Genomic DNA, 15,988 nt, shown 5'->3' with positions numbered 1-15,988 from the left:
AATTTTTTTACATATTCATGACCCCCTCTGCCGAAGAAAATGACATCCCCCTTATTACGTTTAGCTATCACTGCTAAACAGCAGGGCGTGTCTGGCATTTTGATAGGTTAAATTTAAATGTTGATATTAAATTTCCATAAATAGTTGACTTTCTTTCCATGAAAATAATGGAAAAAATGTCATGGATGCAGCTCATGCCAGCATACTAACGCTCGGGGGGGGTGAATATGCTAGGACTTTTAGTATACTACAGTCATGACTTGCTAGTAGTAGTATATTTTAGGCCAACAGGGGCTAGGGCCTAATTATAGTCAAACCTCATACGGGAGAGGAGAGGACATCATGTTCAACTATATAGGCTACAATTGAATTGTTATGTTTTTGCTTACCGTTTTTCTTTCGTAGGCCTGCAGCTACTAACATGATGACACATTGTATACGCATGCGGTACATGCCATTGGCGGCATTGGTGTTTGTTCAGTCAGATCTCGGCAAATAGTACTCATGTCCATGTCCATGTCACAGTCAGTACACAGTCAATAATAATGATGACATCACATGGCCATGGTAACACTGTCAACATCAGCGTAAAACTCCAGTCAGTGCCAGTACCATGTCCATGAGTATACCTCCCCGGTATACCTCATGACCCTGGACATGTTGGAAGTTGTAGGCATGCAACAATCCTGGGCAATAATCATGACATCAGGCACAGTAAATAGCAAATCAACTGATTTATCCAGGGTACAACATTCATGACATAATGACATTGACATGCATGCATGGCATAATGATGGAGAATCTTGCATGGAAGTCTCAGGGTTTTGATCATTGCATGATTGCAGTGACACTGTCGGTTGGTGCGACGATATTGTCAAGTAGCAGTATTCTCTTGCCAAGTCAGATGCTAGGCCTGTCTACAAGTACAATCAATGTGATGCCGTGTATGCCACTGAGGCCTAGCATGCTAGTCAGAAGTACTACAGGCTACATTTACGCACGGTCATGACGGTTTGCATGCATGATGCATTGAATTGGAGATGTTCATTTTTGCACGGCAACTTGAGATGCAGACAGACCATAAGAAAGCACACTGCCGTAAGAATGAACTTGTTTTATACTAGAATAGAGCTGATTAAATATGTCGTCACTCAACTGGGCTTAGACCATGCAGACAGTACGTAAAAAACAACCATCATCACCATCATGACATGTAAAAGTCCGGGGTAAAAGTATAGCATGCATGTGTACACATAATACTGCACACACTGTCACAGCGGCACTCCCGGTATTACTATCCACATAAATTCTTCCAAATCGGATTATGTTCAACTCTTTCTTCACTTCAACAAGTTTGGTCCAAGCGATGTTTCAACACTTGCCGTTCATTATACCTTGTTTATTATTCCACAAATCGGTATATCCTGTTTAATTCCTGTACAAAATGTGTCTTCCACACGGCGCCGTGATTGAATTTGGCATCGGTGTTCAAAATTCCGACGAAATGGCGCTACGTTGTTTGATCTCCATATATAGACTATAGAAGTCCATATATGGACTATGTGTTCCATATATGGACTATATAAGTCCATATATGGATATTTATCGCGCCGTCAAAAAAACGTCGGCGCGCATGAAAAAGTCCTCCATGAAAAATGCACGTATCGTTCTCAGGCCTCGAACTAGCCTGAATCCTTCCAGGCCCAGAATTGCGGCGTCTTTATATTACCCACAATCCTTCACGTTGCCTTATTCACCATCAGCACAACCCGATGACCGTGCGTAGATGTTGATAGGACTGGAGGATTCAGTCTAGCCTCGAACGAGCCGCCGCCATGTTTGTCCGCCATTTTGCGAGTGAGAGGCCAGGGACTCAGGCTATGTCCGCCCACTGCATACACACGTGCATGGTTAAATTTGAATTTGGACAGATATATTTACAATAAAAAAACCTTCAAAAAGTTGGTCGATTTCACATTTTATGTTATCTACAGAAGGTGTGAATTATCCTTCATGCATACATCACTTTAGATCTGAAATCGACCAGGTAATAATGACACACCGTTCTAAAACAACATCTTTTGCACAGAATTCAATGGGATTTGAAAAGTAAAGTGGCAGTTGAAACTCTAGTGATAACACTTTTACGGTGCATGATGGGGCTTCCTTAAATCATCCTCTGTGTGGGACGTTAGCGCAAATCAGACATATCGAATTGCATTCTGATGTCTTTCTGATATCAAATAATTTTCCTTTTTTGAAATTCGCAATGTAATACCGGTAGGCCTACACATTTTATGGTACGGTAAATCATTAAAAATTTATATTTTTGATACCGGTATTCAACAGTAGGTAAACTTTATAAATATGATGATTTAGGGTAAATTGGGGTAAATGGAACGCTTAAGCAATAAACCACTTTCTGTGGTCAGGAGGGTATCCATATAGGCCTATGATTTTTGTTTGTTTCAATAAGTAGATAATATGTTTTTACAACTTGTTTTAACAGATAAACTCCCATTTTATGGCTTTGTTTCTTGTATCGGTCCAAATACAAGCATGGTCATGGTGTTCCAGTTACCCCAACAAATTGGGGTAAATGGAACAGTAGGTTGGGTAATTGGAACAAGGGGCATTAGGCCTACTTGCAAGGAGCCTACATTCATAGCTATATTTACATTGAAAATACATCAGAATATTTTATTTAACATATATTTTGTGACTAAGCAAAAGATTAACAAAAATAATTTTGTTTTCATGTTTTTTATAAACATGGTAAAATACCACGTAAAAAACACTTTCTCTCGGTACATAACAGAAAAAAATGGTTTTCAGATATTTAAAAAATCAATAGGAGGCCTAATCTACCATGAATTAGTTATTTGTAGTATATAATTTCATAATAATTAAATTAGTAAAAAAATATTAACATGTTATATATATTTGAAGTCAGTCAACCGTGTTCCATTTACCCCAAGTGGATCTGTTGTGGGGTAAATGGAACATAAACTAATTAATTAGCTAATTAACATATTAATTTGCATAATTTCATCATTAAAATCTGCTATTTTATTGTTTAAAGCATTTATGTTATTGTAGAAAACAAACATATTGCCAATATTGTAAGACAACTCTCAGCACAACATTCAAATATTTAGGAATCAATACCCTTAAATTAGTAATGTTCACTGAACCGTAGCACCACTTCAAGGTCAGTGACAACATTTGAGATTTTCTTCCACTCAAACAACGAGTAAACCCACGCTTGGGGTATGAAACGAAAGCAGAACGTATGGCGTTGGGGTAAATGGAACAGTCGGTATGATGTTGCCCAATTTGTTTCTTGATTGAGGGAATTGTATTCTCAGCGTTCCATTTACCCCACCGTTCCATTTACCCCAATTTACCCTATACTTGAAGTGTATGTAGGTGGGATGAAAAGCCGACGATCAATTGAAAATTTTGACCTTTCGTATTATAGATATGGATTTTTTCCCCAAAACACAAAAAAAATAGGTCTTTTTGGGAAAAAATCCTGTTATATACCAAAAATTTGAAAAATATCAAATTTTAATAATTTGTCATAAAATTTGTATTATAGCGTGAATTTCAAAAAATGTAAATTATTTGATATCAGAAAGACATTCTGCGTATTCAGAATGCAATTCGATATGTCTGATGTACTCTCATGTCCCACAAAAAATAGGCCCCCTACTGTCGAAATGCTTAAAACGCTCATTCCAGATCCCTTAAGGCCAGTCGGGGCCTTATTTTTCCAGTTTAGATAACGCGTCAAAAATGCCCGTTTTCCATAGGCCTAGGCCTATTATAGGCCTGTATTTCAATTTTTGAGTTATGACAAATAAAAGTTCGTGTAACGAAAGTTTTCCGCTATTTTCTTCATCGTCACCATTTTAGCATCACCATTAATCAAAGGTTTAAAAAAAAGAAGAGAGAAAAAAAAAGAAGAGATTTGACCCATAATATAGGCCTAGTCATTTTAATCCCGATGGTGGATTCAACCCTTTTTTGTGAAAAGTGGACTTTTTCCAAAAATTTGAACATTTTTTCACCAAAAAACCGTAAAAAAAAACCAGATTTTTTGGCTCGCTACGCTCGCAAATTCTGAAATTTTGGGACTTTTCCAAATCACCCCCCCCCCCCTGCGTACAGGTCTGTTCGCTTTTCCGAAAAACGGTTGTATATGCCAAAGAGTTTGTAACTGTCTGCAATGTTTTGCACGTGAAGAACATTAGAAAATTAGCTACTTTGCATACAATTTGCATATTATTAAGATGGTCCCCTCACCGTCATCATGCGTGGTCATCAAGTATATTGCCAATCAGACAAACTGAAAATTCAACAAACTTTAACCATTATGTAGGATTGTAGACCTATCACATAATCACATACTTGGAAATGAAGCAAATTTTAAACATTGCTGTTCCTTAAATCTACGTAAATTTGCATAAAAATTAACAAATTTTTGGCAATTTTACAATCTTGTCAATTTGCGTTGTTAGGTAAAATATAATTTCTTTTATTGAGTATAGCTATAATCAAGGAAAAAACATTCTTCAGAAGAAGGTTGGTGGGGTCCGAGTGTGGGCGTTTTCGTGGGGAATCTACTGAAGATAGCTGTCATGGCGATGCGACGGTCCTTGCTAGGTTAGCTGATATGAATATGTGAAGTTATTGCTACCGGTATCTATTCAAGATAGCTGATGGCTCTATGTTATCACTGAAGTTAGGTACGGTAATGTAGCCTATATGTGAGGTCATTACTAAAGATAGCTGATGTCTAATATGGTGTCTTGTCAACTACGAAAGAAAGCTCATTATGAAGGCATTGCTATCTACTAAAGATAGCTGGTTGCTCTGTGAAGTCATCTATACTGAGGTTAGCTGATGGCTGTGAAGTCATTATATCTACTCAGCTACTGAAGATAGCTAGCTGATGGCTATGATAAGTCATTAATATCTACTGAATGTAGCTGATGACTATATGAAATCATTGCTATCTACTGAAGATAGCTGATGACTATGTGAAGTCATTTCTATCTGCCTACTGACTCGATGTTAGCTGATGGCTCTCTGAAATCATTGCTATCTACTGAATATAGCTGATGGCTAAAGTTAAGTCTTCTGATGTTAGCTGATGGTTCTGTTGAGTCATTGCTATCTCCTGAAGATAGCTGGTTGCTCTATGAAGTCATTGCTATCTACTTAGAAAAGCTGACGGCTATGCACTAAAAGTCATTGATATCTATACTTAAGATACTGATGGCTATGGGAAGTCAGTGCTATTAAATGAAGATAGCTGACTGCTCTGTGAAGTCATTACTATCTACTGCAGATAACCGATGGGTATATGTGAAGTCAGCTATCAAATGGATATCTTCGAAATCATTACTATCTAGCTAGTGAAGATAGCAGTTGGCTATGTAAAGTCAGTGCTATCTACTGAAGATAGCCGATTGCTCTGTGAAGTCATTGCTATCTACAGAGGTTACCTGATGGCTATAAGTCATTTCTATTTACCGAAGATAGTTGATAGCTCTGTGAAGTCATTGCTATCTGGTGAAGATAGCTAATTACTATGTGAAGCTATCTACTAAAGATATATACCGGTAGCTGATGGCTATGTGATGTAATTGCTATCTACTGATGAGGTTAGCTGATGACTATGTGAAGTTATTGCTAACTAGTCAAGATAGCTGATGGCTCTATGAAGTCATTGTTATCTACTGAAGTTAGGTAATGTATATGTGATGTCATTATTATCTAATGAAGATAGCTGATGTCTAATATGGAGTATTTGCCAATTAACTACTAAAGAAAGCTGATGGCTATTATATGAAGTCATTGCTATCTACTAAAGTTAGCTGGTTGCTCTGTGAGGTCATTGTTATCTACTGAGGTTAGCTGATGGCTATGTGAAGTCATTAATATCTACTGAAGACAGCTGATGGCTATGTGAAGTCATTTCTCTATCTACTGAAGATAGCTGGATAGCTGATGGCTATGTGAAGTCATTAATATCTACTGAAGATAGCTGATGGCTATGTTAAGTCATTATTATCTACTGAAGCCAGTGCTATCTACTGAAGATAGTTGATGGCTATGTGAAGTCATTGCTATCTACTGAAGATAGCTGATGGCTATGTGATGTCAGTGCTATATACTGGGGTTAGCTGGTGGCTCTGTGAAATTATTGCCATATACAAAAGGGAAACAGGACATTTCGACTCCCTATACCACTTCACCACCTATACAGGCTGAACTGCTAAATATAGTGCCCACCCACCACGTATCTACTAAAGGGAAACAGGACACTATCTACTGAAGATAGTTGATGGCTATGTGAAGTCATTGCTATCTACTGAAGATAGCTGGTGGCTATGTGATGTCAGTGTTATATACTGGGGTTAGCTGGTGGCTCTGTGAAATTATTGCCATATACAAAAGGGAAACAGGACATTTCGACTCCCTATACCACTTCACCACCTATACATGCTGAACTGCTAAATATAGTGCCCACCCACCACGTATCTACTAAAGGGAAACAGGACACATCGCCTCCCTGACATTTCGCCCCCTATATGCTGAACTACTAAATATAGTGCCAACCCACCGAATTAGTTAGGGTCAGGGTTTAGGGTTTGGGTCTTAGGGTAAAGAATTAGGGTTAAGGCATTCGGGGTTAGGGTTTTGGTTTGGGAATTAGGGTTAAGATTTATAGTTAGGGCTTAGGGTTAGGGTTTTAAGGTTAGGATGAGGGTTACGGCCCTATATCAATTGTCAACTTTATATTTGCCAATTTAGAAATGGCCATATGTAATCATTATTATCTATTGATATAAGCTGGTGGCTATGTAAAGTCATATTTATTTACTGAGGTTGCTGATGATGGTTATGTGAAGTAATTGCTATCTACTGAAGATATCTGCTGGTTATGTAAAGTCAGTGGTATCAAATAATGAAGATAGCATTGTTCTGTGAAGTCATTGCTATCTACTGAGATTCATATTTTATTTCATTGTGGCATTTTTTGCACAGTTCATTCTCCATTGACACAATCCTCACCATGCTCACTATATATACTCGCACTAATTGTCCCAGGGGGCGTTGAACCTCCTAGATATACGAGGGTCATTCAAAAAGTTCTAACTTCGCTCTTATAACTTTTGTTCTGTAAATGATAGCTTCTTCAAACTTAGCATAATTATACATTGAAATGTTACCTACACTGTTTTGACCCCCACCCCCATAGAGCCAGAAACGTGACCTTTTACCTTTTCGGTTATAACTCAAGACCGGTGTGTCCTATGTCAAACTTACATTTTCTGAATCCTTGGTTTTTAACATAATTTGAGCAAGTTTGAAATTTGACCCCGTGTAAAGTTCGATGACCCTTTCCCGCCAAAAGCAACCCCCATTCAATTGCTATCAGGCATTTTTGTGTAGCCCATGATGTCAACTACCTATGGTAAAATTGCAGCTTTGCCCCCGGGCTTACACACTATTACTAGAATTAAATGATGTCTGAGTCTGTCACCGTTGTTCAATACTTGTTTAGCTTTTTTAAACTTTACATCTATACCAAAACTGATATTAATTCCTACAAGATGTGTAGAGTTGTCTCATATCCCTAGTGTATCACCGTTGTTCACTGCTTTGTAGCCTTTTCTTCTAGTAGTACTCGCATACGTAAATTAACTTGATCCCAATCCAAGTAGGCTCCCTCAAAATGGCGATTTGTTGTCTCTTGTTCGGTAACTTTGAAGTCGGCTCTTCCGTGAAGCACGCGGTAATTGTTGACGCAAAGTATGTCACCTTTAAAAGAAATGAAGGATAATTATTATAACCATTTTCAGTGATACAATATACAAAAGTTGGACTTAGATGATTGAGGAGTTTTTGATATTAAGGGTAGTCAAAACCCTAATCTGGTAATTTGGTAAAGGCGGGCAGATGACCATAACAGACCTCGTTATAGTCGGTTTCGATCAGGGTAACGCCCGATTGTCGGCTACACATGTCCTGTAAAAATACCCCTGGAATCATGGACATTTTTGGGCCTCATAACTTGCTAAATTGTTGGTCTAAAGTATATAAAAGTATACATGTTTAGAACGGCTAAAACTTGATGAATTCATCTATGAGTCAAATTTGGGCAAAAATGCTCAGAAAATCCCACAAGCGGGTTTACTTGGCCGAAATGTTTTGGGACCATGTAACAAAAACCCAAAAACCCAAAAAACCCACCAAAACACTTGAGTAAACAAAAACGATTAGTTATTTTTTAAAACTAAAATAATGTAAATATCTAGGACCCATTTTTTTCTTTATTTATTGATTTTTATTTTAAATTTTGATCAAAGTCACCAAATATATTTGAAATTTGGGCAAAAATCAGGCTTTTTGTGATTTTATTTTTTGTTGAAAATTGAGCGTTTTTCAAAAGTTTCCTTAATTCCAGGTTAATACCACCCTTTTAAAAGTGATAATGTAAGGTCCTAAAAGGTTCGGGTTATTATGACATTTCGAAAACAATTATTAAAATATTGTTGTAGTGTGCTTTCATACAAAACGTTTTAAAACGATTTCATGACCTTTATATAACCCGACATTTTAATGTTATTAAAAGTTTTTACCTGAACCAAAACCCAAAATATAACTTATTTAAAACGTTTTAAAAACGTTTTTGTGTTTGCTGGGATATACTGCCTACTTGATAAGGGAGTATAAGAGTAACGGGGAGGGGGAGGGCCTTGGTATAAACATTTTACCTTCTTTTAGCTTGTATTTGAATAGGTTATCAGGATGGTGAAGTTTCCCATGGAATAATTTCATGGCACGGTATACAGGTAGAACAGATGATACCGGCACACGAAGCATAGGCGTCCTGGTGTGATCGCTGTTCACTATTCGACGAATACACCCTTCTTGATCAAGTCTGGTAGAGAAGTTCAAATAAGCAAATAAAATAATGATGCAAATGATCAAGTATAACAATAATAAAGTGGGAGCAGCATAGCACACTGGTTAAGGTCTTTGCCTTTGGTGCGAGAGGTCCCGGGTTCAATTCCCCGCAGAACCCAAACAAAAATTCCGCTCTCCCCGTGGCTCATCTGGTAACGGCGGGCAGATGACCCATGATAGAAGACCTCATTCCAGTCGGTTTCGATCAGGGTAACGCCCGATTATCGGCTTGTAAAATACCCCGACCAGCTATCTATGGCAACCCACTTCACCACTTGTGCCTGACCGAAGTTTCGTCAGTGTTATCTATTAGATTTCAGCTGTTAATGCCTAGATATGCTTGACATACAAAAAACAATAACACCATCCCTTAAAATGAAAATAACGGGAAGAATATTTGAATAATGAGTTGGAAAGAAGGTGACATAATATGGTTGTAGATGACACCTTTCTTGGTGTGTCATATTCATGAGTAAGACTAGTGTAAAGACTTCAGACAGGAATTAAGCAGCTTATGGAATAAAGCTGTGTAATCCTTCAATAGAAGTTTTCTCTGCTAAGCTAATTTCGGACAGTTTTATACGAAGAATAAACTTCTTCCTTCCGTTAGTGTTCGCTACGTTTTTGTTTACTAATTTCCAAAACCCTGTGAAAGAGTAGCATTTTAAGAATATTTTTTCGAAGAAGAAGTTTCTTTGTTTGCCTTCTGACCGTCGCAACCGAGTGAACCATTTACTAATTGTGGGATAGGCTTTTACGGCGGGAATTCATAACAATTAGTGGGATTTTTAGCGGGTTCGCCGTCGGACAAGTTTAGAACTGTCAAGCTTTCATCAGGAGTAGCTCTGACTTCTTCAGGACACAGTACCTATATATAAGAACATGTAGGCCGCCCCTTACCTACTGATGGCTCTGAAAAGAGCCGTTCACTGAAGGCTGCCCCTTGTCAACAGAAAACAAGCAGATCTCGCATATCTGCTAATTTTTAAAGGTTTTGGTGGCTCTGAAAAGAGCCGTTCACTGAAGGCTGCCCCTTGTCAACAGAAAACAAGCAGATCTCGCATATCTGCTAATTTTTAAATGTTTTGGTGGCTCTGAAAAGAGCCGTTCACTGAAGACTGTCCCTTATCTACAGAAAACAAACTACCAACCTTATTATAGGGTGCTTTGAAACCGCATGATATTTGCCATGGTAGTCAGTTGCATTTCCCTTCTCAAAGTTTTCAAAAACCGTGGTCGTTAGGATTTCAAATGCCTCCGGGTTATCGCGTCTAAGGTCTTCGGCAACCTTGAAGCCATCTGCAAGGAGACTTTCCCCACCTTCGATTGCTGCTTGGAGACAATGAAACAGCAGGAGCTGTAAAGCAAGCAAACAAATTCGTCAAATTTTGTGGTATTTCTTCAAATCATAAATATGAAAGGATTTGTTAGTGGTAGGCCTACCCTGTTCAAATTTATTTTCTGAAAAAGACATTTTGCTCGGTCATATAGTTTAGAAACATAGGTAAAAAGTTAACTATACAGAATATTCTGTCGTTGCTGGCTGTCATCTTTGGTCTTTATTTCTTTTACGAATTTTGTTTTAAATGTCTTATAACTTGACCAGAAAGGTTTTGTTGAAATCTAACAGGGTTGACACGTGGACGTGGTGTGTGTATTATGTGTTTGCCGCATACGGTGTATGTTTTGGGGAGGGGGAGGGACAACAGTTCTTGAATTTGAATGGAATAAAATTGTATATCCTTTGAAACAGAATGCAATATCCTTAGTGTGCGCTTTTGTAACTTTGTCTGCATGACCCGTCATGAAAAGCCCTTTGGACCTGGCACAAAATGCTAACTCCTTATCTATTTGCCACATATGATAATACTAGATAGATTATTTATATTATAAAAATTTACCCCAGCCGGGCTTTGGTAGGTAGATAAGTCAGTGTGTAGCGGCAGAAAGCCGGTATGATAGGCAACGTTGTGTTCTTCACGGCTTGCTGTGTATCGAGTCTGGACCTTCCAGATGTGTCTGAAACAACATCAACAACAAAAGTCTACACTCAGTCATTTTATCACAAAATTAAAACTATTATTTGAATATATTTTTAACATTTTTAGCAGGCGAAACTTTTCTTGTTTTCAAGGCCAATTACTTAAAAGAATAGCTACAGAGCCAAACCGGAGACCGTCACTTCCTCGATCTGCAGCATCATTCGGCATGTAAGAATCCCCTGTTGCTATCTTTAATCTTTTTACATTTATTCTCGTACTGCTTGTCAAAGGCTAAGATCATCATAAATTCCATTTGACAATGAGATCTACGCATGGCGCACAATGAAACCATATCCAGCCCATTGTAGCCCCTGATAATAGCATTTTTGATAATAGTGTATGGAAAAAGAGGACATTACTTAATGTGGGTAAAAAACCGGTAAATTTAAAAGACACTTTGTGCAGCGCTATCCTATTGTGCGAGCCATTAGCTCATCTTACCCAAAATTGGATCGTGACAGAAAATTCACTCTGTTTCCTAGTCGCTGGAGTTCACCTTCTTTCTTTGGTGCATTCACAATCAAAGCAATCCCAAGTTCCTTCAAATCACTTATCCAATTCAAAAAAGCCTCATCACTGGTCAAAATTTCTTCGAAATCGTATCTCTTCAGTTGATGTTTTTCGTCAATATCAGCAGCCCAATATCGCAACTTCGGATTCAATATGACATCTTCAGGTGATTTATTGAATCGATATTGGCTTAACCAGCTCGATAGATATTGACTCTTATGACCATCGGACCATTCTATGTCCATCGATGATGCCGGATTCGAACTGGTGACTTCCACAGATTTAGGAACAACATCCAAGTTGAGGTCGAATCTTGCGCCAGCTCTTGGTGCCAGGCCTGACTTGTGCCAGCAAACAGAAATACATTGGCAGTTATCACGCAACCATATGTATGGATATTCTTGCGTGTCTCCGTTTGCCCATGAAACACTCAATGTTTTGTCTTCTGTGCTTTGCGTAAAGCTCTGGATGGCTGGAGAATGGCTTGCCATAATGGATAGACTTCAATATGACAAGGTAAGAAATGTGTTAACCGTAATTTGCTCTGCGTTCTGCCTGGGACAAGGCATCAAACAGTCAACGAGTACGAGTGGGAGACAGCTTACGCCAAAACGTGACGGTTGTAGTACCAACCTTGCATGCAATTAAGGGGTTGTACAATACTTAATATTCGACGGGGGGAGGGGTGTAGTGGTTAATGACAGGGGAGCAAGGCCTGAGTGCAAGGAAGAAGCCACTTTTGGCAGGTCAAAAGGGCGGCAAATAATTTTTGGTACACCATTTTTGGACACTTTCATTTTTTTGACAGTTTATAATTTTCCGCAAAGTGTATTATTAAAGTGCAGTTTACCAGAATATGTTCTGTCTGGTTCGCATCATAGTTATATAGGCCTATACGCAATTGAATTTTTCCCCGAAACGGGTTTCTTCAAAAGGTGTTATTTTGGCGTACCGCGAGAAGAAATCAATTTCTGTTTTTCCTCTCCAGTGGAATCCGGACCATTATTTTTGCACAGACCCTAAACCTGTTTTTGAATGCAAATATTATTGATCCAGGTTTTTAGTACAGGAGCTTACAGGCCCAGGTCATTCACAACCAGTACGTGCGGAACGTGCCACGGAAGTAAAGAAACAATTCTACAGTGTGGTTCAAATAGAAATCCCTTTAAAAGGGCGAGCTTGGCCATATAGATTACCCAATCTTATAATGAAATTGGTAAATATTTTTCAAACCTGATTTAATTTGACATATTTGTAATGTTTACACATGTTCCATCATACGCCTAAATGGAATCTGTCATATTTGTTGTGTTTGTAGGTCAACAGAACAATTTTGACATAAAGTCATAATTATGAATTTTAATCCCCCATTGAACTTCATGTTAAACGGTCAAAATATCCATAGGGGTTTCTTTCGCTTTACCTTGTTAGTTCAGCTTAAACTGAACAGAAACTCTTCCCGGCAGTTCATTACAAGAAGTTGCAATAAACCGAGTGACAAACTCTAATGAGCTCACGGTGACATCATCACCCAATATACATCTCGCCGTGATTTAATTAAAATTAAACAAAATAAATGTAGATATTTATATAGCGCTTTATGCCGTAAACAGCCTCAAAGCGCTTTACATTTATTCCGCCGTCATTAGATTATGCCGGAACCACGTTTGCAGCCTACTGATGGCGTAGGGTTCATCAGTACAACGACTGTGACTAAACCTAACAGCTTCCCATTGCACCTGGGTGGGGTGAGGCAAGCGAGGTAAAGCGTCTTTCCCAAGGGCGCAACACGGTGGTGGGACGGGGACTCGAACCCACGCACGTCGAGCAAGCTCTCAGATTATGAGTCCAAGGCCGTAACCACTGAGCCATTGTGCGTTTACTATGCAAATAACCACTTTCCTTGCTCAACAGTGTATCGGGAACTAACCCTTTGTTATGCTAAATAGCCTTTCCAATTTTACGTGTTGAAGGCCACACTCTGGCATACCTCAGTCAACATCAAAAGAGAAGATAGCTCTTCACCGTGTCAAAAATGACACAGAATTTCTAGCGCACTTGTGTATAATAATTATTTGTGTAATGGTTTGTCAAATATGGGCATTATAGTGGTATATTTATGAATATTGCATGGTACATGAAGGCAAAATACCCAAATGGTGTCCAAATTTCGCTCGATACAGTTCAGTTCAGTTTTTATTTACCATAATTATAAATTGATCATATAAATCGAAACAAACGCAATTAATGGAGGGATGACCAAAAAAGAGCACAAGGCTCGTACAAGTTTGGCCACCCTAAAAAAAATTTATGAAAGAGCTAACTTAAATACTACGTGCAGAGACGAGAGACATTATAAAGCGACAAAACTACAATGTGCAAAACGAGACAGGACAACACAGGTGAGACAGACAAGTATGTTGGCTGTGGCAATATAATCATGATAATAAATAATGGTATACGAGACACAATTCAAGAAAATATTGAATGTAAATCAACATGATCAGATGTAAATCCCCAGGCAATCTGATTACAACTCATATTGTGATACAAGATAATCTTTGTACAGGTTACTAAAACATTTAACGGTGTTACAGTTACGAATATTGAGATCAATAACATTCCAACTTAATGGACCCTGTCTTTTAATTGTGTTATTTGCAAGATCTGTTCTGAAGTTGTGAGGTCTATACAGTTCAGCTGACCTGGTTCCATAAGAATGAAAGGTATTACTCTTCTTAAAATAATCAGTGAAAATATTTGGGAGTAAGCCACTTTTGAACTTATACATAAAGAGGGAAATTTGATATTTGTAAATATCAAAAACTGTAAGTGTATTTAATCTCTTAAACAAAGGTTGTGTGTGTGCAAGGTAATGTGAGTTGGTACATAAACGGACAATTTTCTTTTGTTTGAGATAAATAGATTGTAAATTGCAATTATTCTTGTCGGCCCAAATGATATTACAATATTGAATATGTGGTAAAACCAAACTAGAATAAAGAGAAAATAACGTTGGGCCAGAAAGTATGTGTTTAATACGATAAAGGATACCTGAATACTTCGAAACAATATTTGTAATATAAGTGTTATGTTGATTCCATGTCAGAGAATCATCAAGAATTATCCCGAGAAATTTTGTGTGAGAGACCCTTGAGATAGGTTTGTTTTCAATATTGATTGAAATAGTGTCAGGATACGTAATACGTGTGTTGTGTTTGTTTTTAAATAACATATATGTGGTCTTTTTAATATTAAGGGAAAGTTTGTTTACTTTGAGCCATGTGGAAATTTTTGTAAGTTCGATATTAGCTGAATGTATGAGGTGATGGAGATTTTTATGTGAAGCCAATAAATTAGTGTCATCAGCATAAATGACAAATGAGAAAAATTTACTTGAGAACACAATGTCATTTATATATAAAATGAATAATAAGGGGCCTAAGATCGAGCCCTGTGGAACTCCACAACTTGTATTCAAATGAATTGATTTACGTTGATTAAAGTTAACGAACTGGGACCTATCAGTAAGGTAACTCCTGAACCAATCGAAGGCATTCCCACGAATACCGTAATGAGCGAGTTTCGAGAAAAGAATATCATGGTTAACCGTGTCGAATGCCTTCGAGAGGTCCAGGAAGATACCAAGGGCGTGATTTTTGTTATCGAGATCGTTAACAATTTTATTGTAGACTTCCATGATGGCCATAGATGTGGAACGGTTAGAACGAAAACCAAATTGGGAGTTATGAAGTAGATTAAATCGGGAAATAGAATTGTACAACCTCTTGTGGACCAGACGCTCAAGAACTTTTGAAAAAGCAGGAAGAACTGAAATTGGTCTATAATTGGAAGAATCGTGGCGATCACCATCTTTAAAAATGGGAACAACTTTAGCGATCTTGAGTTGGTGGGGAACAAAACCAGAAGACAGGGATAAATTAAAAATGTGGACAAGTGGGGTTGCGATTAAGGTGGTGACTGCTTTAATAACCTCGGGTTTGATTTCATCATGACCACAGCTTGCCCCAGGCTTCAGTGCCATACAAAGATTGACTACTTCATCGAAGTTGGTGGGTGGAAAAAAGAGTGAGTTAACAGGAGAATGAGCATTAATTAAAAATTCACGAAAATCAGTATTTGGTTGTTGAATTTTGCTAGCTAATTTAGATCCAATATTAACAAAATATGAATTGAAATGATCTGCAATATGCTGAGAATCCGAAGTTGAAACGTTATTGATGTTAAACATGGTTGGAAGATCAAGCCTATGTTGGCGACCTAAAATGGAATTTAAAATATTCCAAGTTCGTTTTGAGTTATTTTTACAATTCTCTAGTTTCTCAGCGTAGTAGTCTTTTTTGGAAGACCTAATGATAGAAGTCAGTCGATTGCGATAAACATGATAATTCGTTTTATTAGACTCTGTTGGATGACCGACATACTTTCTG

At 37.9% G+C, this 15,988-nt stretch overlaps 1 protein-coding gene across 1 annotated transcript; it reads right to left on the bottom strand.

Annotated features, from left to right (window-relative positions):
* Positions 1 to 7,639: 7,639 nt before the first annotated feature.
* Positions 7,640 to 12,180, bottom strand: LOC140166391 (gamma-butyrobetaine dioxygenase-like). Its single transcript, XM_072189847.1, has 5 exons — positions 11,469 to 12,180; positions 10,887 to 11,004; positions 10,137 to 10,342; positions 8,793 to 8,959; positions 7,640 to 7,836 (listed from the first exon to the last, which is right to left on the bottom strand). Exons 1-5 carry the CDS (start codon positions 12,026 to 12,028, stop codon positions 7,670 to 7,672), a joined length of 1,218 nt encoding a protein of 405 aa, XP_072045948.1. The 5' UTR covers positions 12,029 to 12,180; the 3' UTR covers positions 7,640 to 7,669.
* Between the last annotated feature and the right edge of the window lie 3,808 nt (positions 12,181 to 15,988).

Source organism: Amphiura filiformis, chromosome 1, assembly GCF_039555335.1.
Source record: "Amphiura filiformis chromosome 1, Afil_fr2py, whole genome shotgun sequence".
NCBI lineage: Eukaryota > Metazoa > Echinodermata > Ophiuroidea > Amphilepidida > Amphiuridae > Amphiura > Amphiura filiformis.
The sequence above is the reverse complement of the archived record's forward strand: the minus strand, read 5'-3'. Positions and strand labels throughout refer to the sequence as shown.

What these genes read in the sequence shown, in the direction of transcription:
- LOC140166391 (XM_072189847.1), bottom strand. Translation starts at nt 12,028, where the DNA reads ATGGCAAGCCATTCTCCAGCCATCCAGAGCTTTACGCAAAGCACAGAA. An exon ending in CCTACCAAAGCCCGGCTGGG is followed by an intron (nt 10,343 to 10,886) that starts GTAAATTTTTAT and finishes CTTGCTTTACAG; the next exon opens with CTCCTGCTGTTTCATTGTCT. An exon ending in TCAAAGCACCCTATAATAAG is followed by an intron (nt 8,960 to 10,136) that starts GTTGGTAGTTTG and finishes CTTCTCTACCAG; the next exon opens with ACTTGATCAAGAAGGGTGTA.